This window comes from Macaca nemestrina, chromosome 2 (assembly GCF_043159975.1).
Source record: "Macaca nemestrina isolate mMacNem1 chromosome 2, mMacNem.hap1, whole genome shotgun sequence".
NCBI lineage: Eukaryota > Metazoa > Chordata > Mammalia > Primates > Cercopithecidae > Macaca > Macaca nemestrina.
The window spans coordinates 113,475,844-113,499,077 of NC_092126.1; the positions used below are offsets into that span (position 1 = coordinate 113,475,844).

The 23,234-nt window shown below is 44.3% G+C and overlaps 1 protein-coding gene across 6 annotated transcripts in view; it reads left to right on the plus strand.

The window, feature by feature from the left end:
* The window catches only part of LOC105480467 (RNA binding motif protein 6), a 127,211-nt gene that overhangs the window by 16,565 nt on the left and 87,412 nt on the right, over positions 1-23,234 (plus strand). For 4 of the 6 annotated variants that reach the window (XM_071091744.1, XM_071091742.1, XM_071091743.1 and 1 more), the window contains 4 exons: positions 6,335-6,444; positions 11,495-12,773; positions 16,737-16,826; positions 20,854-20,923. In XM_071091744.1, the coding sequence (XP_070947845.1) occupies positions 6,401-6,444; positions 11,495-12,773; positions 16,737-16,826; positions 20,854-20,923 (1,483 nt within the window). In that variant the 5' untranslated portion in view covers positions 6,335-6,400. Of the gene's footprint in view, positions 1-6,334; positions 6,445-11,494; positions 12,774-16,736; positions 16,827-20,853; positions 20,924-23,234 lie in introns of those variants that run through there. The other 2 variants (XM_071091746.1, XM_071091748.1) reach the window with 2 other exon arrangements.

Consider the following 23,234-nt stretch of genomic DNA (forward strand, 5'->3'; position numbering starts at 1 on the left):
TGGCTTCCTGAAGTGCTGGGATTACAGATGTTAGCCACTGGCCTGTAGTGAAAATGTTTTGACTCTCTTCTCATTTTCTTTCTTTTCTTTTTTTTTTAAAGTAGAGAGAGGGTCTCAGTATATGGCCCATGGTGGTTTCAGACTCCTGAGCCCAAGCAATCCTCTCACCTCGGCCCGCCAGTGCTTGTCATGCTAGGATGACAAGCATGAGCCACTGTGCCTAGCCTCTTCTCATTTTCTTTTTTTCTTTTTAGTGCATAAGGAGGCAACCTCATTTTCTTATGTGTGTATTCTAAAGATATATTTGCAGTTACCATGGGAATTACACTTAACATCTCAGTTATAATCTAATTTGAATTTATACTAACTTAAGTTCCATAGTATACAAATCTCTGCTCCTCTCCAGCTCCTTTCTCTTCCCTTTTCTGTTAAGTCATGGATTACATCTTTGTAAATTGTATCTCAGTAACCTAGATTAATAATTTTTTATGCATCTGTCTTTTAGATCACATTGAAAATGAAAAGCAGGAGTTACAAAGCAAAATTGCAATAATGCTAGTTTTTACAGTTGCCCCTGTATTTGCCTTTACCAGAGATCTTTCTTTTCTTTCTTTCTTTTTTTTTTTTTTTTTTTGAGATGGAGTCTCGCTCTTTCACCCAGGTTGGAGCGCAATGAATGGCACGTGTGATCTCAGCTGACTGCAACCTCTGCCTCCTGGATTCAAAAGATTCTCTTGCCTCAGGCTCCTGAGTAGCTGGGACTGTAGTTGTATGCCACTACACCTGGCTGATTTTTGTATTTTTAGTAGAGACGGGGTTTTGCCATGTTGGCCAGGCTGGTCTTGAACTCCTGACCTCAGGTGATCCACCTGCCTCGGCCTCCTTAAGTGCTGGGATTACAGGTGTGAGCCACCATACCCAGCCGAGATCTTTATTTCTTCACATAGCTTCATGTCTAGCTTTTTAAAATTCATTCTGGGCCAGGCGCGGTGGCTCATGCCTGTAATCCCAGCACTTTGGGAGGCTGAGGTGGGCAGATCACGAGGTCAGGAGATCGAGACCTTCCTGGTTAACACAGTGAAACCCCATCTCTACTAACAATACAAAAATTAGCTGGGTGTGGTGGTGGGCGCCTGTAGTCCCAGCTACTCAGAAGCCTGAGGCAGGAGAATGGTGTGAATCGGGGAGGCAGAGCTTGCAGTGAGCCGAGATCGCGCCACTGCACTCCAGTGTGGGTGACAGAGTGAGACTCCATCTCAAAAAAAATTAAAAAGGCCGGGCGCAGTGGCTGAAGCCTGTAATCCCAGCACTTTGGGAGGCTGAGACGGGCGGATCACGAGGTCAGGAGATTGAGACTACCCTGGCTAACATGGTGAAACCCCATCTCTACTAAAAAATACAAAAAACTAGCCAGGTGCCCGCCTGTAGTCCCAGCTACTCTGGAGGCTGAGGCAGGAGAATGGCGTAAACCTGGGAGGCGGAGCTTGCAGTGAGCTGAGATCCGGCCACTGCACTCCAGCCTGGGCGATAGAGCGAAACTCCGTCTCAAAAAAAAAAAAAAAAAAAAAAAAATTAAAAAAATTCATTTTGAAGAATTCCCTTTTTTTTTTTTTTCTAAAAACAAAAAAACGGAGTCTCACTCTGTTGCCCCGGCTGGAGTGCCGAGTGCTGTGGCATGATCTCAGCTCACTGCAACTTCTGCCCCCCAAGTTGAAGTGATTCTCCTGCCTCAGCCTCCTGAGTAACCCGGGATTACAGGCGCCTGCCACCGCACCTGGCTAATTTTTGTATTTTTAGTAGAGGCGGGTGTCACCATCTTGGCCAGGCTGGTCTTGAACTCCTGACGTTGTGATCCATCCACCTCGGCCTCGCAAAGTGCTGGGATTACAGGTGTGAGTCACCGCGCCTGGACTGAAGAATTACCTTTTAGCATTTCTTACAGCGTCTGTATAGTGGTAATGAACCTCCCTCAGCTTTTGTTTATCTGAGAATGTCTTGATTTTTTTCCTTTTTTTTTTTTGAGACAGTCTTGCTCTGTCACCCAGGCTGGAGTGCAGTGGTGTGCTCTTGGCTCATTGAAAGCTCCGCCTCCCGGGTTCACTCCATTCTTCTGGGTTCAAGCCATTCTCCTACCTCAGCCTCCCGAGTAGCTAGGACTACAGGCGCCCCTCATCACACCCAGCTAATCTTTTTTTTTTTTTTTTTTTGTATTTTTAGTAGAGACGGGGTTTCACTGTGTTAGCCAGGATGGCCTCGATCACCTGACCTCGTGATCCACCCGCCTTGGCCTCCCAAATTGCTGGGATTACAGGTGTGAGCCTCCATGCCTGGCCAATGTTTTTCCTTATTTTTTTGAAGGACAGTTTAGCCATATACAGAATTCTTGGTTGGCAATTTATATTTAGGGTTTTTTTTTTTTTTTTAGATGGAGTCTTGCTCTGTTGCCCAGGCTGGAGTGCAGTGGCATGACCTCGGCTCACTGCAACCTCTGCCTCCAGTGTTCAAGTCATTCTCCTGCCTCAGCCTCCCAAGTAGCTGGGACTACAGGTGCTCGCCACTATGCCCGGCTAATTTTTTGTATTTTTAGTAGAGACGGGATGTCACCATGTTGACCAGGCTGGTCTCGAACTCTTGACCTCAAGTGATCCACCAACCTCAGCCTCCCAAAGTGCAGGGATTACAGGCATGAGCCACTGCGCCCTGCCTAGGTCTTATATGATCATACATTTTGCCTTGGCATTCATATGGCTTTCTGAATTTCCCCATATACATGTTGCTTTGGAATGTCCTAATTTGCCGAAGAATTTCACCTCAACTTCTGTGGGCATCTATCTGTAATCTCTTGCCCCAAGTGCCTGTTAGTCTGTAGTCTGCTTTGCAGCTTTCATTAGCAATACCTGCTGCTTTCTCTGCCTGAATTTTGTGTTAGGTTGAAATAGAAGCATGCACCTTATGTGTGTCCTTCAAATACCCCCCAAGACAGGGTAGACCAGATATGTACGATAATTTGCAAATAAGGTCTGCTTTGCTCTTTGAGGGAGGAGCTGGAAATTGGGCTTCTTCTGCTTTAAGACAAAAACCACTGCCATGCTGGAAAGGGGGTAGGGCAAGGGTGAATAAAAACACTACAAAACTTTCCTTCTGTTTTGAAGATGGCTTTTTCTTGATTGGATATTTGCTTGTAAACCTTGGACTCTTTTCTAAAACTCAGTCACAGTTGGTTCAGACAGTTACTGCTTGTTTTTCTGATGTTTCTATGGAGGAATGAGACCTTGAAACTTTCTAGTCTGCCATTTTGATGACCTATGGGCTGTCTTTTTTTTTTTTTTTTTTTTTTTTGAGACGGAGTCTCACGCTGTTGCCCAGGCTGGAGTGCAGTGGCGCGATCTCGGCTCACTGCAAGCTCCGCCTCCCGGGTTCCCGCCATTCTCCTGCCTCAGCCTCCTGAGTAGCTGGGACTACACCGCGCCCGGCTAATTTTTTGTATTTTTAGTAGAGACGGGGTTTCACTGTGGTCTCGATCTCTTGACCTTGTGATCCGCCCGCCTCGGCCTCCCAAAGTGCTGGGATTACAGGCTTGAGCCACCGCGCCCGGCCTGGGCTGTCTTTTTACTCTCTTGATAGTGTCCTTTGATACACAGAAGTCTTTAATTTTGATGAAGTCCGTTTATCTACTTTTTCTTTTAAAGTTCCTTGTGCTTTAGGGGTCATATTTAAGAAATCATTGCCAAATCCAAGGTCATAAAGATTTGCCTCTTTTTCAGTAGCTATAACAAAGGTCCTGGAAATAACTTCTCATCTTGACTTGAGGTATATGTCTGTCTTCAAAGCAATGACTGTGGTGAGGGTGATAGATTATTCTGATTGGTCATGCTGGATGGTGTCCGATCAGGTCTGAGACAGTGGGGTTGATACTACAATGCCGTTTCCAAAAAGGAAGGGCTAATGAGCGCTAGAAAAATCAGTAAATACTTATTTCATTTAGTAAATGTGAAGCATTCATAGTTCATTGAAAAGTTTGTGGTGCCCAGAATACTTTTTTTTTTTTTTTTTTTTGAGACAGTCTCACTCTGTTTCCTGAGCTGGAATGCAGTGGTGTGATCTTGGCTCACTGCAGCCTCAACCTCCCGGGTTCAAGCGATCCTCCCACTTCAGCCTTCCAGGAAGCGGGGACTACACATAGTCAGCACGCCTGGCTAATGTTTGTGGTGTTTTTTTGTTTTGTTTTGTTTTGTTTTTTGTTTTTTTTTTTTTTTGAGACAGAGTCTCGCTCTGTCACCCGGGCTGGAGTGCAGTGGCCGGATCTCAGCTCACTGCAAGCTCCGCCTCCCGGGTTCACGCCATTCTCCTGCCTCAGCCTCCCGAGTAGCTGGGACTACAGGCGCCCGCCACCTCGCCTGGCTAGTTTTTTGTATTTTTTAGTAGAGACGGGGTTTCACCGTGTTAGCCAGGATGGTCTCGATCTCCTGACCTCGTGATCCACCCGTCTTGGCCTCCCAAAGTGCTGGGATTACAGGCTTGAGCCACCGCGCCCGGCCTGTTTTTTTTTTTTTAAAGATGAAGTCTCGCTCTGTCGCCCAGGCTGGAGTGCAGTGACATGATCTTGGCTGACTGTAGCCTCCGCCTCCGGGGTTCAAGCATTTCTCCTGCCTCGGCCTCCTGCGTAGCTGAGATTATAGGTGCCTGCTACCACACCTGGCTAATTTTTGTATTATTATTATTATTTTTTAATTGAAACAGAGTCTCGCTCTGTCCCCCAGGCTGGAGTGCAGTGGCACGATCTTGGCTCACTGCAAGCTCCTCCTCCCGGGTTCATGCCATTCTCCTGCCTCAGCCTCCTGAGTTGCTGGGACTATAGGTGCCTGCCACCGCGCCCGGCTAATTTTTTGTATTTTTGTAGAGACAGGGTTTCACCGTGTTAGCCAGGATGATCTCGATCTCCTGACCTCATGATCCACCCGCCTCCACCTCCCAAAGTGCTGGGATTACAGGCATGAGCCACCGCGCCCGGCCAATTTTTGTATTTTTAGTAGAGATGAGAGTTCATCATGTTGCTTAGGCTAGTCTCAAACTCCTGACCTCAAGTGAGCCACTTGCCTCAGCCTCCCAAAGTTCTGGTAATTTCTGTATTTTTTGTAGAGATGGGGTTTTGCCATGTTGCCCAGGCTGGTCTCAAACTCCTTGGCTCAAGTGGTCTGCCTGCCTTGGCCTCCCACAGTGTTGAGGTACAGGAATGAGCCACCGTGCCCGACCCCAGAGTACACATTTTAATTAAAAATGTATTTTTCTGGCTGGGCACAGTGGCTCACGCCTGTAATTCCAGCACTTTGGGAGGCTGAGGTGGGTGGATCACGAGGTCAGGAGTTCGAGATCAGCCTGGCCAATATGGTGAAACCCCGTCTCTACTAAAAATATAAAAATTAGCCGGGCATGGTGGCGCATGCCTGTAGTCCCAGCTACTCAGGAGGCTGAGGCAGAAGAATCACTTGAACCCGGGAGGCAGTGGTTGCGGTGGTCCGAGATCATGCCACTGGACCCAGCCTGGGCAACAGAGAGAGACACTGTCTCAAAAAAAAAAAAAAAAGTATTTTTATTATTATAAATTTATTATATAAATGTTTAAAAGTGACTTCCAGCTGGGTGCAGTGGCTCATGCCTGTAATCCTAGCACTTTGGGAGGCCGAGGTGGGCGGATTACTTGAGCTCAGGAGTTTGAGACCAGCCTCGGTAACACGGTGAAAACCCGTCTCTATTAAAATACAAAAAAATTAGCTGGGCGGGCCGGCGTGTGCCTGCAGCTACTCGGGAGGCTGAGGCAGGAGAATTGCCTGAACCTGGAGGTTGCAGTGGGCTGAGATCGCACTGTTGCACTCTAGCCTGGGCGACAGAGCGAGACTCCATCTCTTAAAAAAAAAAGAGGCCGGGCGGGGTGGCTCAAGCCTGTAATCCCAGCACTTTGGGAGGCCGAGACGGGCGGTTCACGAGGTCAGGAGATCGAGACCATCCTGGCTAACACGGTGAAACCCCGTCTCTACTAAAAAAAATACAAAAAACTAGCCGGGCGAGGTGGCGGGCGCCTGTAGTCCCAGCTACTCGGGAGGCTGAGGCAGGAGAATGGCGTAAACCTGGGAGGCGGAACTTGCAGTGAGCCTAGATCCGGCCACTGCACTCCAGCCGGGGCGACAGAGGGAGACTCCGTCTCGAAGAAAAAGAAACAAAAGACCTTCAGAGTTATTGCTGTTGATGTGGTCCCTGATAAACCAAGCAGTGGGAAACTAGTTTAGCTTTTAGTTCACATTCTAAAATACTAATTTTTGTGGTTTATTTTGTACAGGTACTGCTATAACCAGAATTTGGTAGAAAAAGGATCTACTCGTTGGGGCCCTCTTGATAAAAAGAGATGTGGGGGGATTCTCGACCTGCAAACAGAACTGGACCTTTTCGGTAAGTTCTGAAATTTTAATATTGAAATTGCCAGTGTTTTAATTATAAATATGTAACATTTTGGGCTACTATAAATGCAGATGATTTCTCTGTGGAGAAATAGTTTTTGGTTTTTTAAAAACAGAAACTTGACCGGGCGCGGTGGCTCACGCCTGTAATCCCAGCACTTTGGGAGGCTGAGGCGGGCAGATCACGAGGTCAGGAGATCGAGACCATCCTGGCTGGTTGCCGGAGCCTGTAGTCCCGGCTACTCGGGAGGCTGAAGCAGGAGAATGGCATGAACCCGGGAGGTGGAGCTTGCAGTGAGCCGAGATCATGCCACTGCACTCCAGCCTGGGTAACAGAGCAAGACGCCGTCTCAAAAAAAAAATAGAAAATCAATTTGGAAAATAATTTCGAAAATGATTGTGAGACTGAATACCCAGCATGCCAAATGTTTTGTCATATAACATTTTAAATTTTTATTTATTTATTTAGTTTTTGAGACAGAGTCTCACTCTCTCTCCCAGGCTGGAGTGCAGTGGTGCGATCTTGACTTACTGCAACCTCCGCCTCCCGTGTTCAAGTGATTCTCCTGCCTCAGCCTCCTGAGTAGCTGGGATTACAGGCGCGTGCCACTATGCCCGGCTAATTTCATTATTTTAATATTTAAAAATACCCAAATATTTTGTTTCTTTTTGTCTCTTAGCAAAGGAATACGTATTTGGCTGGTAAGGAAAGCTAGTGAAATGTACATAAATGTTTATAAAAGTTGCATTGAGTTCACTAATTTATGTCTAGAATTCAGAGCTGTGCCTTGTCTGTGGCATGTTGATGCAGTTTGCTAAGCCACCTCTCAATTTTAGGGGTTACTGGGTACCAAGAAGGGTGGAGAAGGTGGTACCATTTAGTTGTAAATGGATTGCATTTTAAATTTATAGGGAGTTAATTTTTTTATAGCTAGTGTAATACACACTGTATTTTAACTAGTATTTAAACATCTTTTGTATTGTGTTTACAGTTAATGAAATGCTACACGAATGTGACTTTTTGATTTTGCTTGGTACATAGCAAAGAAATCTGACCTTTAAATGTGTGCGTTCATAAGTATTGATGCTCCAGTTGAAAATTCTGTTACTAGTACATTTTCTTTTTTTTCCTTTTTTCGAAATGGAGTCTCACTCTGTCACCCATGCTGGGGTGCAGGGGTACGATCTCAGCTCACTGCAGCCTCTGACTCCCATGTTCAAGTGATTCTCCTGCCTTAGTCTCCCAAGTAGCTGGGACTACAGATGTATGCCACTACGCCTGGCTAATTTTTGTGTGTTTTTTTAGTAGAGATGGCATTTCACCATGTTGGCCAGGCTGATCTCAAACTCCTGACCCCAAGTGATCCACCTACCTCAACCTCCCAAAGTGCTGGGATTATAAGTGTGAGCCACTGCACCTGCCACTAGTAAATTTTCATTTGGATTGGCAGTCTGCAAGATTTTATTACTTACATTCAACAGATGTTCTCATTCATTATTTTGAAGCTTGGAGTTCCAATGAAAAATTTAGGTAGAGAACTGAGTTTAGAAAATCCGGCTGGGCGCGGTGGCTCACGCCTGTAATCCCAGCACTTTGGAAGGCCGAGACAGGCGGATCACGAGGTCAGGAGATCGAGACCATCCTGGCTAGCACAGTGAAACCCCGTCTCTACTAAAAAATACAAAAAAATTAGCCGGGCGAGGTGGCGGGCGCCTGTAGTCCCAGCTACTCGGGAGGCTGAGGCAGGAGAATGGTATGAACCTGGGAGGCGGAGCTTGCAGTGAGCTGAGATCTGGCCACTGTACTCCAGCCTGGGCGACAGAGCGAGACTCCGTCTCAAAAAAAAAAAAAAAGAAAAAAAAAAAAAAAAGAAAATCCATATAATGTTTAGTAAAACTAGTATTTCATAAATGCTGAATGACAGAGATCCTTATTTTCTCTTCAGTGGTCTTTAAATTAAAACAGCTGTGTGATGTTGGGTATTTTTTTTCTTTTAAAAATACAAAGGATTAGATCAGTTGTCAGCAAACTACAGCTGATAACCTGTTTTTGTAAATAAAGTTTTATTGGAAAACAGCAGCTCTTCTTGTTAGCAGATTGTGTATGGCTGCTTTCAAGCTATAATGGCAGAATTGAATAGTTGTAACAGAGATTGTATAACCCACAAAATCCAATATATTTACGAACTGGCTCTTCGTGGAAAAAGTTTCCTGACCTCTCGTCTAGATCAATGAGGTTGTACGTTAACATTTAAAAATATTTAGGTTGTAATCTATCCTCTTATTACTTATATTTATGGGTAACTATTTTGTAAGTAAGGATATTTCTTATAGAATTAACGTGATTTAGGTAAGCATTCAGAAATGTTAGGTAAATTTAGCTCTGTTGTCTAACTGTTTTCAAATTTAGAACGTTTGTCTTTGACTTGTTTAAACTTATTTAAAATTATATCTTCCCACCTTAATTTTAGTTTAAATGTAAGTCATTATATGCTGTTTTTTAAGATCTTTGACCAGGAGGGAGACACAGTTTTTGGGAACTAATTTGAACCAAAAAAGATACAGGAAAATGATTTTGTTACATTTCCTTTGAACTTTTCTTTTAAAATTTGTTTTTATTTGGTTAAAAATAGTTTTCATAACTACTGATATTTTATATTAGTAGAACGGTTTCTTGATTAGTCTGTATAAAATACAGATCTAAGAACCCTGCTACAGTAAGTTACTCTAAATCTATTTGGTCTTAATTTAGAAGGGTGAGAGATAATCCTTAGGCTGTGTTGGATGTGTTCTTGTCAGAAAACATGTGGATTTCATACCTCAGTCCTCATCTCATGAGTGTCTGATGAAGCTTAAATCTTCCTGCAAGAGAGTTGAATTGATTTTAAACATGGGAGACATTGTATTTAGTGGTAACATCTTAATTTTAGTGTTAAATTGTATTGCTTAAGAAGAACATCTAAACTTGATCCTCTTTTTTTTTTTTTTGAGATGGAATCTCGCTCGTCACCCGGGCTGGAGTATAGTGACGCGATCTTGGCTTGCTGCAAGCTCTGCCTCCCGGGTTCACGCCATTCTCCTGCCTCAACCCCCTGAGTAGCTGGGACTACAGGCACCCGCCACCATGTCTGGCCAATTTTTAAATATTTTTAGTAGAGATGGGATTTCACTGTGTTAGCCAGCGTGGTCTCGATCTCCTGACCTTGTGATCCGCCCGCCTCGGCCTCCCAAAGTGCTGGGATTATAGGCGTGAGCCACTGCGCCCGGCCAACTTGCTCCTCTTATCATGAACAACATAGACATAACTAGTGTTAATGGGAGTCAGTGGAAGTCATCATGTTCTGAAAATCCATTAAATGTACATCATTCTAGCATTTAGGTTAATGTTATTAAATTCCTATTACTTTAAGAAAGGGTTGGCTGGGCATGGTGGCTCACACCTGTAACCCTAACCCTTGGGAAGACTGAGATGGGTGGCTCACCTGAGGTCAGGAGTTCAAGACCGGCCTGGGCAACATGGTAAAACCCCATCTCTACTAAAAATATAAAAATTAGCTGGACATGGTGGCATGTGCCTGTAATCCCAGCTACTCGGGAGGCTGAGGCACGAGAATTGCTTGAGCCCAGGAGGCGGAAGTTGCAGTGAACCGAGATCGCGCCATTGCATTCCAACCTGGGCAACAGAGCGAGACTCCGTATCAAAAAGAAGAAAAGAAAAGAAAAAGAAAGGATTTGGCATTGCAATTATTTCTCTTGAGCTGAGTGACCCAGACTCAGTTGTCCGTTGAATTTTACTATGGTAGTGCAGTCTGAGCTCAGAAGGGCCTTATGATAGACCCTGTATGTTCTGGGAGGCAAGAATTGAGCTGGTATTAATATCTTAATGCTTTTGTTTTAATGCTGAATAACAGATGACCCTTCAGGTCTTTTCATGTTTTCCTTTTTCATGTCTCCCTACCTAGGATCCCAGGTGCCTAATTGCCTACTTAAACTAGTTTAGGGAATCTTGGACTGAAGCCAAAACATGTAAAATGTCCTGGAATTTAGGCAAAGGAAAGAAATTGGGTAGGATGAAAGATTAGGTCACATCTTGTTTATCTCTTGAGTTCTGTAAATTGAGAATGTAAATTTAATACTTATGCCTATTTTTAAAATGCATTTTATTGCCGTGAAAAAGTAGCATGAGACATTGAAATACGGAATATCAGCTTCTTCATTTGGGTCATGGGGATCATGCTTTAAGGCCTAATGCTCTCTCTAGGTCCCTCTCAGCATTAAGCCCCTGGATGCTGTTGCGTGGCTTAAATGACTTGCATATGCTTTGTGGCATGATTCATACTACCTTCTATGATACCCTTGGGTAGTTAAATAGGACCCAGGTTAGAGTGTTTCTTGGTGGAGCCACTGCAGAACTGGGATTTAGATGCAGCCAGGGCTGATGCTCAGCTGGTGAACACTGGTATGCTTGTTCCTACTGGTGATTTACAACCAGTGTTCCCTTTGGGCCTGCATCCATTTTGATTGGGTGGTGTCCATGCTGTATCTGTAATAAAATATTTTGGAATGTTACCACTGGATGCAGCAGTGAGAAAGATACCTCCTGAAACTTACTGTAAGAAATTTACAGTGCATTGATTTTTCTGATATATAGGAATCGTCATGTTGACCTTGGAATTCTTAAGTTCCCTGGCTGTAGGAAATGGAAATTTTTGTAGCATGTCACCATTGTTAGCTTATTTGGTATTGCGGATTTTCCCTGTTGCAGGACTGGGTGAAAGCTTTTTCTGCAGCAGTCATGTTGAAAACCTTGTGTTGACTTTCCTCGTGTTCTGAAATGGGAGCATAAAAGTTTACTCCGCCACTTCGTCTTAAAATAGCAAAACTTTGCTGTTTTCTGCAGATCTAGGACCTTGTTACAGAACTCTGCCAAAAAAAAAAAAAAATGTTTACAGAAGAATGTGCTGTGATTAGAGAAGAATATGCTGGTGTGTAGATTTCAAACTCTCTGGACAATATGAATAACACTGTCTTTGTTTCTACAGTGGGAGCCAAGAAGAAAGGTTTGCTCCCGGGTGGAACAGGGATTATCCTCCTCCTCCCCTTAAGAGTCATGCTCAAGAGAGACACTCTGGCAACTTTCCTGGCAGAGATTCACTTCCCTTTGATTTCCAGGGGCATTCGGGGCCTCCTTTTGCAAATGTAGAGGAGCATTCTTTCAGCTATGGAGCTAGAGACGGACCGCATGGTGACTATCGAGGAGGGGAGGGACCTGGACATGATTTCAGGGGGGGAGATTTTTCGTCTTCTGATTTCCAGAGCAGAGATTCATCACAGTTGGACTTCAGGGGTAGGGACATACATTCTGGGGATTTTCGGGATAGAGAAGGACCACCTATGGACTATAGGGGTGGAGATGGTACTTCTATGGATTATAGAGGTAGGGAGGCACCTCATATGAACTACAGAGACAGGGATGCTCACGCTGTTGACTTCAGAGGTAGGGATGCTCCTCCATCTGACTTCAGGGGCCGGGGCACTTATGATTTAGATTTTAGAGGCCGAGATGGATCCCATGCAGATTTTAGGGGAAGGGATTTATCAGATTTGGATTTTAGGGCCAGAGAACAGTCCCGTTCTGATTTTAGGAATAGAGATGTATCTGATTTGGACTTCAGAGACAAAGACGGAACACAAGTAGACTTTAGAGGCCGAGGTTCAGGTACTACTGATCTAGACTTTAGGGACAGGGATACGCCACATTCAGATTTCAGAGGTAGACACCGGTCTAGGACTGATCAGGATTTTAGGGGCAGAGAGATGGGAACTTGTATGGAATTTAAAGATAGGGAGATGCCCCCTGTGGATCCAAATATTTTGGATTACATTCAGCCCTCTACACAAGATAGAGAACATTCTGGTATGAATGTGAACAGGAGAGAAGAATCCACACATGACCATACGATAGAAAGGCCTGCTTTCGGCATTCAGAAGGGAGAATTTGAGCATTCAGAAACAAGAGAAGGAGAAACACAAGGTGTAGCCTTTGAACATGAGTCTTCAGCAGACTTTCGGAACAGCCAGAGTCCAGTTCAAGACCAAGATAAGTCACAGCTTTCTGGAGGTGAACAGCAGAGTTCAGATGCTGGTCTGTTTAAAGAAGAAGGCGGTCTGGACTTTCTTGGGCGGCAAGACACTGATTACAGAAGCATGGAGTACCGTGATGTGGATCATAGGCTGCCAGGAAGCCAGATGTTTGGCTATGGCCAGAGCAAGTCTTTTCCAGAGGGCAAAACTGCCCGAGATGCCCAACGGGACCTTCAGGTATGTTGATTGAGTGGACTGCTTTTTTTTTTTTTTTTTTTTTTTAAAAATGTGGAGTCTCACTCTTTCGCCCAGGCTGGAGTGCGGTGGCGCGATCTCGGCTCACTGCAAGCTCCACCTCCCAGGCTCACACCATTCTCCTGCCTCAGCCTCCCGAGTAGCTGGGACTACAGGTGACCGCCACCAGGCCCAGCTAATTTTTTTTTTTTGTATTTTTAGTAGAGACAGGGTTTCACTGTGTTAGCCAGGATGGTCTCGATCTCCTGACCTTGTGATCCGCGTGCCTTGGCCTCCCAAAGTGCTGGGATTACAGGCGTGAACCACTGTGCCTGGCCTTTTTTTTTTTTTTTTTTAAATAAGACTTTTGTGAAGGGTGAAATTTATTTATGTATGTATGTATTTATTTATTTTTGAGACCCAGGCTGGAGTGCAGTGACATAATCTCAGCTCACTGCAACCTCCACCTCCCAGGTTCAAGCAGTTTTCCTGCCGCAACCTCCTGAGTAGCTGGGACTACGGGCACGTGCCACCATGCCTGGTTAATTTTTGTATTTTTGGTGCAGATGGGATTTCACCATGTTGGCCAGGCTGGTCTCGAACCCCTGACCTCGTGATCTGCCCACCTCGACCTCCCAAAGTGCTGGAATTACAGGCATGAGCCACCGTGCCTGACCAATTTATTTATTTAAAAATTTTTTTCATTTTATTTTTATCCTTGCACAACCATTAGAAAGCAAAATTTGTATTCAGGAGTGGAATGTAGGAATGTAAATCTCTAGAGAAAAGGCCTTTAGCTCAGATCATATATATATATTTTCTTTTATTCTTTTCTTTCTGCTTCACTTTCCATTTATATATATGTGTGTGTATATATGAAGGAACTATATATATATATATTTGAGACAGGGTCTCACTTTGTCACTCAGGCTGAAGTGCGGTGGTGTAATCATGGCTCCTTGCAGCCTTGACCTCTCAGGCTCAAGTAATCCTCCCACCTCAGCCTCCTGAGTAGCTGGAACTACAGGTGTGTGCCAGCCTCCATGCCTGGCTAGTTTTTTTTTTTTCCCTTGGAGAATGAGTCTCACTCTCGTTCAGTCTGGAGTGCAATGTTGTGATCTCGGCTCACTGCAATCTCTACCTCCCAGGTTCAAGGGGTTCCCCCGCCCCAGCCTTCCAGGAAGCTGGGACTACAGGTATATGTCACCATGCCTAGTTAATTTTTTTTTTTTTTTCTTTTTTGAGATGGAGTCTCGCCCTGTTGCCTAGGCTGGAGTGCAGTGGCGCGATCTTGGCTCACAGCTACCTCCGCCTCCCGAGTTCAAGCAGTCTTCCTGCCTCAGCCTCCTGAATAGCTGGGACTGTAGTCATGCACCACCACATCTGACTAATTTTTGTATTTTTTTGTAGAGATGAGGTTTAGGTATGTTACCTAGACTGGGCTGGAACACCTGATCTCAAATGATCCACCCTTCTCAGCCTCCCAAAGAGCTGGGATTACAGGCATGCACCACCATGCCTGACCAGCAATTTTGTATTTTTTTGTAGACACAAGATTGCAACGTATTATCCAGGCTGGTTTCAAATTCCTGGGTTCAAGCAGTGCCCCCTCCTTAGCTTCCCAAAGTGCTGGGATTACAGCAGTAAGCCACTGCCCCTACCCTTTTGATGTGTGTTTATTCATTATTTTGTTTTATGGTGCTGATTTACATGCCTTGGGATAATTTAGTTTGAAAGTATATGTCTTTGGGAGTTGACTCTTGCAACTCTTGCTTAGTTAGACCTGTGATCGTTTAGGGATCATTTTCTTATTTAAATTTGTTGAGATAATACTTAGGAGTCTCCCTAGTCCTGAGGAGCTAATATTAATGTGAGGAGCTGATATTAATGTTGCAACTATCCTCTTGCAGCTAACGTAATTAACTTAAATGTTAAAACTTCTTGATATATGATCTAAGCAAGGAGGGTTATATTTGTAATTTTACAATGAAGGTATTCTCATTTAAAGTAGAATTGGCCCGGTACAGTGGCCTATGCTTGTAATTTCAGCACTTTAGGAGGCTTAAGTGGGAGGATCACTTGAGGCCAGGAGCTTGAGACCAGTGTGGTGCAACCTCAGGAGAGAATGTGACCGGGGAAAAGAAAAATAAGGCCAGGCACAGAGTGGCTCACGCCTGGTTATTAAAGTCTTATTCAGCCTGTAATCCCAGCACTTTGGGAGGCAAAGGTGGGCAGATCATTTGAGATCAGGATTTCAAGAATAGCCTGGTCAACATGGTGAAACCCCATCTCTACTAAAAATAACAAAATTAGGCCGGGCCTAGTGGCTCATGCCTGTAATCCCAACACTTTGGGAAGCCAAGGCAGGCAGATCATTTGAGATTGTGAGTTTCAGACCAGCCTGACCAACGTGGAGAAACCCTGTCTTTACTAAAAATATAAAATTAACTGGGCGTGGTGGTGCATGCCTGTAATCCCAGCTACTGTTGAGGCTGAGGCAGGAGAATCCCTTGAACCCGGGAGGCAGAGTTTGTGGGGAGGCGGAGGTGGCACTATTACACTCCAGCCTGAGCAGCAAGAGCGAAACTCCATCTGAAAAAAAACCAGAAACCAAAATTAGCCAGGTGTGGAGGCAGACATCTGTAATCCCAACTACTTGGGAGGCCGAGGCAGGAGAATTGCTTGAACTTGGGGGCGGAGGCTGCAGTGAGCTGAGATTGTGCCACTACACTCCAGCCTGGGTGACAGAGCGAGACTTTGTTTCAAAAGAAAAAAAAAAAATATCTAGTCATCTTCTCTCACCAGAGGTATAAAGTACTGCTAGTTTACACCCCATTTTCCAGCTCTCAGACCAGGGAAATTTTTCTTGTTTTTTTTTTTGAGATGGGGGTCTTGCTCTGTCACCCAGGCTGGAGTGCAGTGGCACAATCTTGGGTCACTGAAACCCCTGCCTCCCAGGTTCAAGCGATTCTTCTGCCTCAGCCTCCTGAGTAGCTGGGACCACAGGCGCGCACAGCACAGTTGGCTAATTTTTGTATTTTTAGTAGAGACGGTTTCACCATGTTGCCCAGGCTGAGAAAATTACAGTTGTGAGAATATGTTAGTTTGTCTTTCTGGTTATTAAAGTCTTATTCAGTCTTGTGTCTCGTAATTTTTTGCTTTACTTTCTTTCTTTTTTCTTTTTTTTTTTTTTTTTGAGACGGAGTCTCCCGCTGTCGCCCAGGCTGGAGTGCAGTGGCCGGATCTCAGCTCACTGCAAGCTCCGCCTCCCGGGTTTACGCCATTCTCCTGCCTCAGCCTCCAGAGTAGCTGAGACTACAGGCGCCCGCCACCTCGCCCGGCTATTTTTTTTGTATTTTTTAGTAGAGACGGGGTTTCACTGTGTTAGCCAGGATGGTCTCGATCTCCTGACCTCGTGATCCGCCCGTCTCGGCCTCCCAAAGTGCTGGGATTACAGGCTTGAGCCACCGCGCCCGGCCGCTTTACTTTCTTTTTTTTTTTTTTTTTTTTTGAGACGGAGTCTTGCTCTGTCACCCAGGCTGGAGTGCAGTGGCTGGATCTCAGCTCACTGCAAGCTCCTCCTCTCGGGTTCACGCCATTCTCCTGCCTCAGCCTCCCGAGTAGCTGGGACTACAGGCATCCGCCACTTTGCCCGGCTAGTTTTTTTGTATTTTTTTTAGTAGAGACGGGGTTTCACCGTGTTAGCCAGGATGGTCTCGATCTCCTGACCTCATGATCCGCCCGTCTCGGCCTCCCAAAGTGCTGGGATTACAGGCTTGAGCCACCGCGCCCGGCCGCTTTACTTTCAAGACTCTTTCAGTGAGCCTTGGTCTTAGCACATTTACATTCTTGTGATTTGAAGTCACATTCTGGCACTCAGAACAATAGAGAAAATTTCATGTTGATTTGTATTTTGTACAGTAAAGTATATTTATTTGTGAAATAATTTTTCATTTTCAATTTAAGGATCAAGATTATAGGACTGGCCCAAGTGAGGAGAAACCCAGCAGGCTTATTCGATTAAGTGGGGTGCCCGAAAATGCCACAAAAGAAGAGGTAAGGCATGTCTTCTCTCCTGTTTCTCTGTGTCAATTAAAAATTAAAAGACCTTTTAATTTGAGAAATAGATTCACAAGAAGGTGCAAAGAAATGCACAGAGAAGTCTTGTGTATTTTTCTCCCATCCTCCCTAAGTGTTAATATTTTGCACAACTGTGGTGTAGTATCTAAACCAAGAAACTGACCCTGGTATAATTCATGAAGTTTATTCAGATTAGTTTAATCAGATTTCACCATTTATACATGCAGTCACTGAGGTGAGGTTAAAAAAAATTATGACAAATGATTGTTCTCTTTAGACCTGATCACATCCTTTAGAGCATATTATTTCTGGAGTATGTACATAAGGATGCAGTTTATTTACAATAATAAAAACTAGAAACTGCCTAACTGCCCGATAATCAAAGGATTGGCTGACTAAATTAAGTCTGAACTATGGCAGGGCTCACTCTGTGCCAGACATTGTGTGATACTTACAAGCATTAGTTCATTTAATTACCACATATTTAATATATTCACTCTAAATAGTAAGCATTATTGTATACCAGACATTGTTCTAGATACTGAGTGACACAGCAGTTTATATTATAAAGTCACTGCCTCCATGGATAATGAAAAAGCAAGCAAAAGGATTACACAATTTTAGTCAGAGAATAAATACTCTGAAGAAAACTAAAGTGCAGGCCAGGCATGGTAGCTCGGCCTGTAGCTCAGAGACAGAGTCTTGCTCTGTCGCCCAGGCTGGAGTGCGTGATGCGACCTTGGCGCACTGCAACCTCCGCCTCCCCAGTTCAAGCCATTCTCCTGCCACAGCCTCCCGAGTAGATGGGACTACAGGCACACACCACCACGCCCAGCTAATTTTTGTACTTTTAGTAGAGACGGGAGTTTCACCATATTGGTCAGGCTGTTCTCGAACTCCTGACCTCAGGTTATCTCCCTGCCTCTGCCTCCCAAAGTGCTGGGATTACAGGTGTAAGCCACCGCGCCCAGCCCATTTTTAATTTTTTTGAGGCAGCGTCTCACTTTGTTGCCCATGCTGTAGTGCATTGGCACAATCACGGCTCACTGTAGCTTCTACCCCTTGGGTTCAATCGATCCTACCACCTCAGCCTTCTGAGTAGCTGGGACCACAAGTGTGCATGCTAATGGGGCTGTTTTCTGTATTGTGTAGTTAGGGAGGCATCACTGAGGAAGAGGCATTTGAGCCCAGGCCTGAATGCAGTGAGAGAACAGTACATTTGAATATGGGGAAATGAACTGCCCAGGCAGTTCATGCTGAGGAAGTGCTGTGGCCCTGGACTGTAATGAACCCAGTATATCATTTTATGTTTAACACATGAGAAACTGGACACTAAAAGGTTACACAGCAAGTGAGTGGAGAGCTTGGAAGGCACACAGTATGATTTCAGAGCTTGAGCCTTTGAAGGTTATGCTCTTCTGCTTTTCTTTTTTTTTCTTTTGAGACAGTTTCACTCTGTCGCCCAGGCTGGAGTGGGCGTGATCTCGGCTCACCGCAACTTCTGCTGCCAGGGTTCAAGCGATTCTCCTGCCTCAGCCTCCCAAGTAGCTGGGATTACAAGCGCCTGCCACCGCACCCGGCTAATTTTTATATTTTTAGTAGAGATGGGGTTTCACCATCTTGGTCAGGCTGATCTTGAACTCCTGACCTCAAGTGATCCACCCGCCTCAGCCTCCCAAAGTGCTGAGATTACAGGCATGAGCCACTGCACCTGGCATTTTTTTTTTTTGTTTTGAGACAGAGTCTTGTTCTTTTGCCCAGGCTGGAGTGCAGTGGCACAATCTTGGGTCACTGAAACCTCTGCCTCCCGGGTTCAAGCAATTCTCCTGCCTCAGTCTCCTGAGTAGCTGGGACTACAGGCAAGTGCCACCACGCCCGGCTAATTTTTTGTATTTTTAGTAGAAATGGGGTTTCACTGTTTTAGCCAGGATGATCTCGATCCCCTGACCTTATGATCCGCCTGCCTCAGCCTCCCAAAGTGCTGGGATTACAGATGTGAGCCACTGCTTCTGGCCCTGCTTTTCTTATGTACCTGAGTATTTTAAAATATTTATTTATTTATTTATTTATTGAGACAGGGTACTCCAGACTGGCTCAATCAAGGCTCACTACAGCCTCAAACTTCACCCAATCAAGGCTCACTACAGCCTCAAACTCACTACAGCCTCAAACTTGACCCAATCAAGGCTCACTACAGCCTCAAACTCCTGGGCTCAAACTATCCTCCCGAGTAGCTGGGATTATAGGTGTGAGCCACTACTCCTGGCTAATTTTTTTTTTTATTTTTACTTTTATATTTTATTTATTCATTTATTTATTTATTTATTTAGAGACGGAGTCTCGCTGTCACCCAGGCTGGAGTGCAATGGCGCGATCTCGGCTTGCCGATCTCGGCTCACTGCAAGCCCCGCCTCCTGGGTTCACCCCGTTCTCCTGCCTCAGCCTCCCAAGTAGCGGGGACTACAGGCGCCGCCACCACGCCCGGCTAGTTTTTTATATTTTTAGTAGAGACGGGGTTTCACCGTGTTAGCCAGGATGGTCTCGATCTCCTGACCTCGTGATCCACCCGTCTCGGCCTCCCAAAGTGCTGGGATTACAGGCGTGAGCCACCGCGCCAGGCCAATTTTTTGTATTTTTTAGTAGAGACGGGGTTTCACCATGTTAGCCAGGATGGTCTTGATCTCCTGACCTCGTGATCTGCCTGCCTCAGCCTCCCAAAGTTTAGGATTACAGGCGTGAACCACTGCGCCTGGCCCCCTTTTTTTTTTTTTTTTTGAGACTGAGTCTCGCTCTATCGCCCAAGCTGGAGTGCAGTGGCCGGATCTCAGCTCACTGCAAGCTCCGCCTCCCGTTCACGCCATTCTCCTGCCTCAGCCTCCCGAGTAGCTGGGACTACAGGCGCCGCCACCTCGCCCGGCTAGTTTTTTGTATTTCTTAGTAGAGACGGGGTTTCACCGTGTTATCCAGGATGGTCTCGATCTCCTGACCTCGTGATCCACCCGTCTCGGCCTCCCAAAGTGCTGGGATTACAGGCTTGAGCCACCGCGCCCGGCCTTTTTTTTTTTTAAGATAGTCTTTTTTTTTTTTTGAGGCGGAGTCTCGCTCTGTCGCCCAGGCTGGAGTGCAGTGGCCACATCTCAGCTCACTGCAAGCTCCACCTCCCGGGTTTACGCCATTCTCCTGCCTCAGCCTCTGGAGTAGCTGGGACTACAGGCGCCCGCCACCTCGCCCGGCTAGTTTTTTATATTTTTTAGTAGAGATAGGGTTTCACCGTGTTAGCCAGGATGGTCTCGATCTCCTGACCTCGTGATCCGCCTGTCTCGGCCTCCCAAAGTGCTGGGATTACAGGCTTGAGCCACCGCGCCCAGCCTAAGATAGAGTCTTGCTCTGTTGCCCAGGCTGGAATGCAGTGTCATGATCTCCGCTCACTGCAGCCTCAGCCTTCCATGTTCAAGTGATTCTCCTGCCTCAGCCTTCCGAGTAGCTGGGATTACAGGCGTGTGCCACCACACCCGGCTAATTTTTGTATTTTTAGTAGAAATGGGGTTTCACCATGTTAGCCAGGCTGGTCTCGAACGCCTGACCTTAGGTTATCCACCTGCCTTGGATTCCCAAAGTGCTGGGATTACATGTGTGAGCCACCATGTGGCTACCATGTGAGCCACCATGTAGTCTCCTGGCTAATTAAGAAATTTCTTTTTTGTAGAGATAGGGTATCACTATGTTGCCCAGGCTTGTCTCAAACATGTGGTTTAAGCGATCCTCCCACCTTGGCCTCTCAAAGTGCTGAGATTATAGGCTTGAGCCACTGTATCCCACTGATTTTTGAATAATTATCTTCTACTCATTCAATATGTGAATGTCTTGAGTGTTCATAATTTAACTTTGCTTTTACAAAGTATCATGGCTTTAAATTATGTATGATAAAAATCGTTAGGGAAAATCTAATATTCAGTGTTTGATTATGATTTGTGTCATTAGTGTAAATGCCATATTTTTGCAGATTCTTAATGCTTTTCGGACTCCTGATGGCATGTCTGTAAAGAACTTGCAGTTGAAGGAGTATAACACAGGTGAGTTTCTTAACTTGCATGTGGCCTTGGGTTAGGAGGAGTCAAGTCTCTGTCAGATCTCTGCATCATGTGCTACTTAAAATTTGTTTTAAGAAACAAATTTCTTAAAACAATTAAAATTTCCAGAAGCCTCCCGTTGGTGCCTCCAAATAACAACCAGCTTTAATCTTAGCTGTGGTTCTTTGTGGATGTTTGTCCACGCATGGGTGATGAGGATGCATGTTCCAGTTCTTCTGAATGCCTGTGATATATAAAGAGAGTGTCGCAGCAATTACCCTGAATATATTTTATATAATTATTTAACTTGCTATGGATGTTCTTCATGGTGGTGGAATGTTTATGTTTGAGCCTAGTAGGATTTAATAAGCTTGCTGTATGTAAAACTTTACATTCATTGCTTCAGAGTAAAATTTATAACTTCCTAGAGAAATTGTACAAATTAGTGGTTTCTTTAATTTTCAGTTTTGCTTTGAGAATGGAGTCCTGTTACAGTTATTTTGTTGAAATCCATGAATAGATCCAGAAGAGCTTTCCCTTTGACATCTGTTCTGTGGTCTGAATGGTGGATTAAACTTTTCAGAATATCCTCCTAGTCGTATTTCACAGCACCAATTTCAGTCATTTCCTTTACATCTTACTACAGTGAAAGTAGGCAAAGGTGAAATGTCAAGAACTCAAGGTTTTTGACCAATATTTTTAGAACTATGTATAATAATAAGTGGTTTAAAAATAAAGGTAATCTTTAGGTGACCTATTTTGCAGAATTTTAAATGGAAGAGAATAGAGCATGAGTCTTCACAGAACTTAGAATTTCAGTAATTTAGTTAAAGACATCTTCAAGTAAGAACATGTCATATTTTGAGGATATAATTTACTATTAGCAGTTTATCATGGGATAAAAATTTTGCATTAACTAGATAACTTCTTCAGAATGCTTCTGCAGAGGAAAATTGTCCACAAAATAAATTTTGGTGTTTGAAAGAATACGGTATTAAGTCCAGAAATAATTTGTTCTGTAATTTGAGAACAAGCTCAGGAAGTGTTATTTCTCAGAGAGCCAATTATTTTTTTGTTTTAAAAACATGAACCCTGAATTTGTGGAAACATGACTAAGAGTAGATATATTGTTCTTCTTGGTATCTCACTTTTGTTGGTTATATTTATTTTTTGCATATGCCTCATACATGCTTTCTTTGGGAACTCCAAGTAGAATTTACAGGCTGGAGATGCTTTTTAACTCTCAGGATGATAACCTCAGTCTGGTTTCATGAACTGTGCTTTCATTAAGTATTGATATGTTTGGAAAGAAGATGTCTTAATATTTAAATAGCCGTTCAAACTCCAGTTTCTTTAGTATTCGTTGACTTTCTAATTGTCAAATTTGTCAGCACAGTAAAAATTGTATTAACATATAGGGTCTAGAGAGGAAGTTCTTAAATTTGCTGATTGTGGTAGCTATTAGAATTGGCAGACTGAAGACATTGGTACACATGGGAAATCATTCAAGACAGTGCTTGAAAATAAAACGAGAAACACCTTTCAGCAAATGCAGTCTTTTCTTGGCATTCTATTAAGTTGTGTTTTTTGTTTGTTTTCGTTTTTTAGTGAAATAATTGGATTACCAGTTTCATATTATCTGTATTACATCTCTATGTGACAAATAGGATGAACTTTTGACAATATCAGCCAGATCATGTTACTCCCATGTCTAAAACCCTCTTAGGGCATCTTCACTTGGAAGAAATTCCCAACTTCTTGTTTTGTCTTACAAACCCATGCATGAGCTGACCCTTGGCAGTCTGATCTCATTCAGTACTACTCTCCACCTACTCTATTTTACTGTAGCCACACTGAGCTTTTCTCTTGTCTTTGACCCATACAAACTTCTTTCTGTGTCAGGGTCTTTGTACTGCTCTTCCCTCTGATCTTTACTTGTCTTCTGGGGTCTAGTTCTTGGCTTCAGTTTCACCTCTCTGAGGCCTTGTGTCACCCTCAAATCTGAAATCATCTGGTAGTTGTTTTCCATCATATCCTTGTTTGGATCTATCACTGATATTTTTCTCAGTGGATTTATCACTGATTGGATATTTCTATCACTGGTATTTTTCAGTTGGGTCTATCACTGATCTATCACTGGTCACTGATTGGATTGAATCTGTCAGTGGTATTGGATCTATCACTGATACTTTTCTCAGTGGTTTTGTGTATCTTATTTCTCTCACTAGAGAGGAATGTCAGCAGGAGCCTTATTCCTTCTTGTTTCCACCAGTGACTGACATTCAGTAGGTTCTCTGTATGCATGGAATAGATT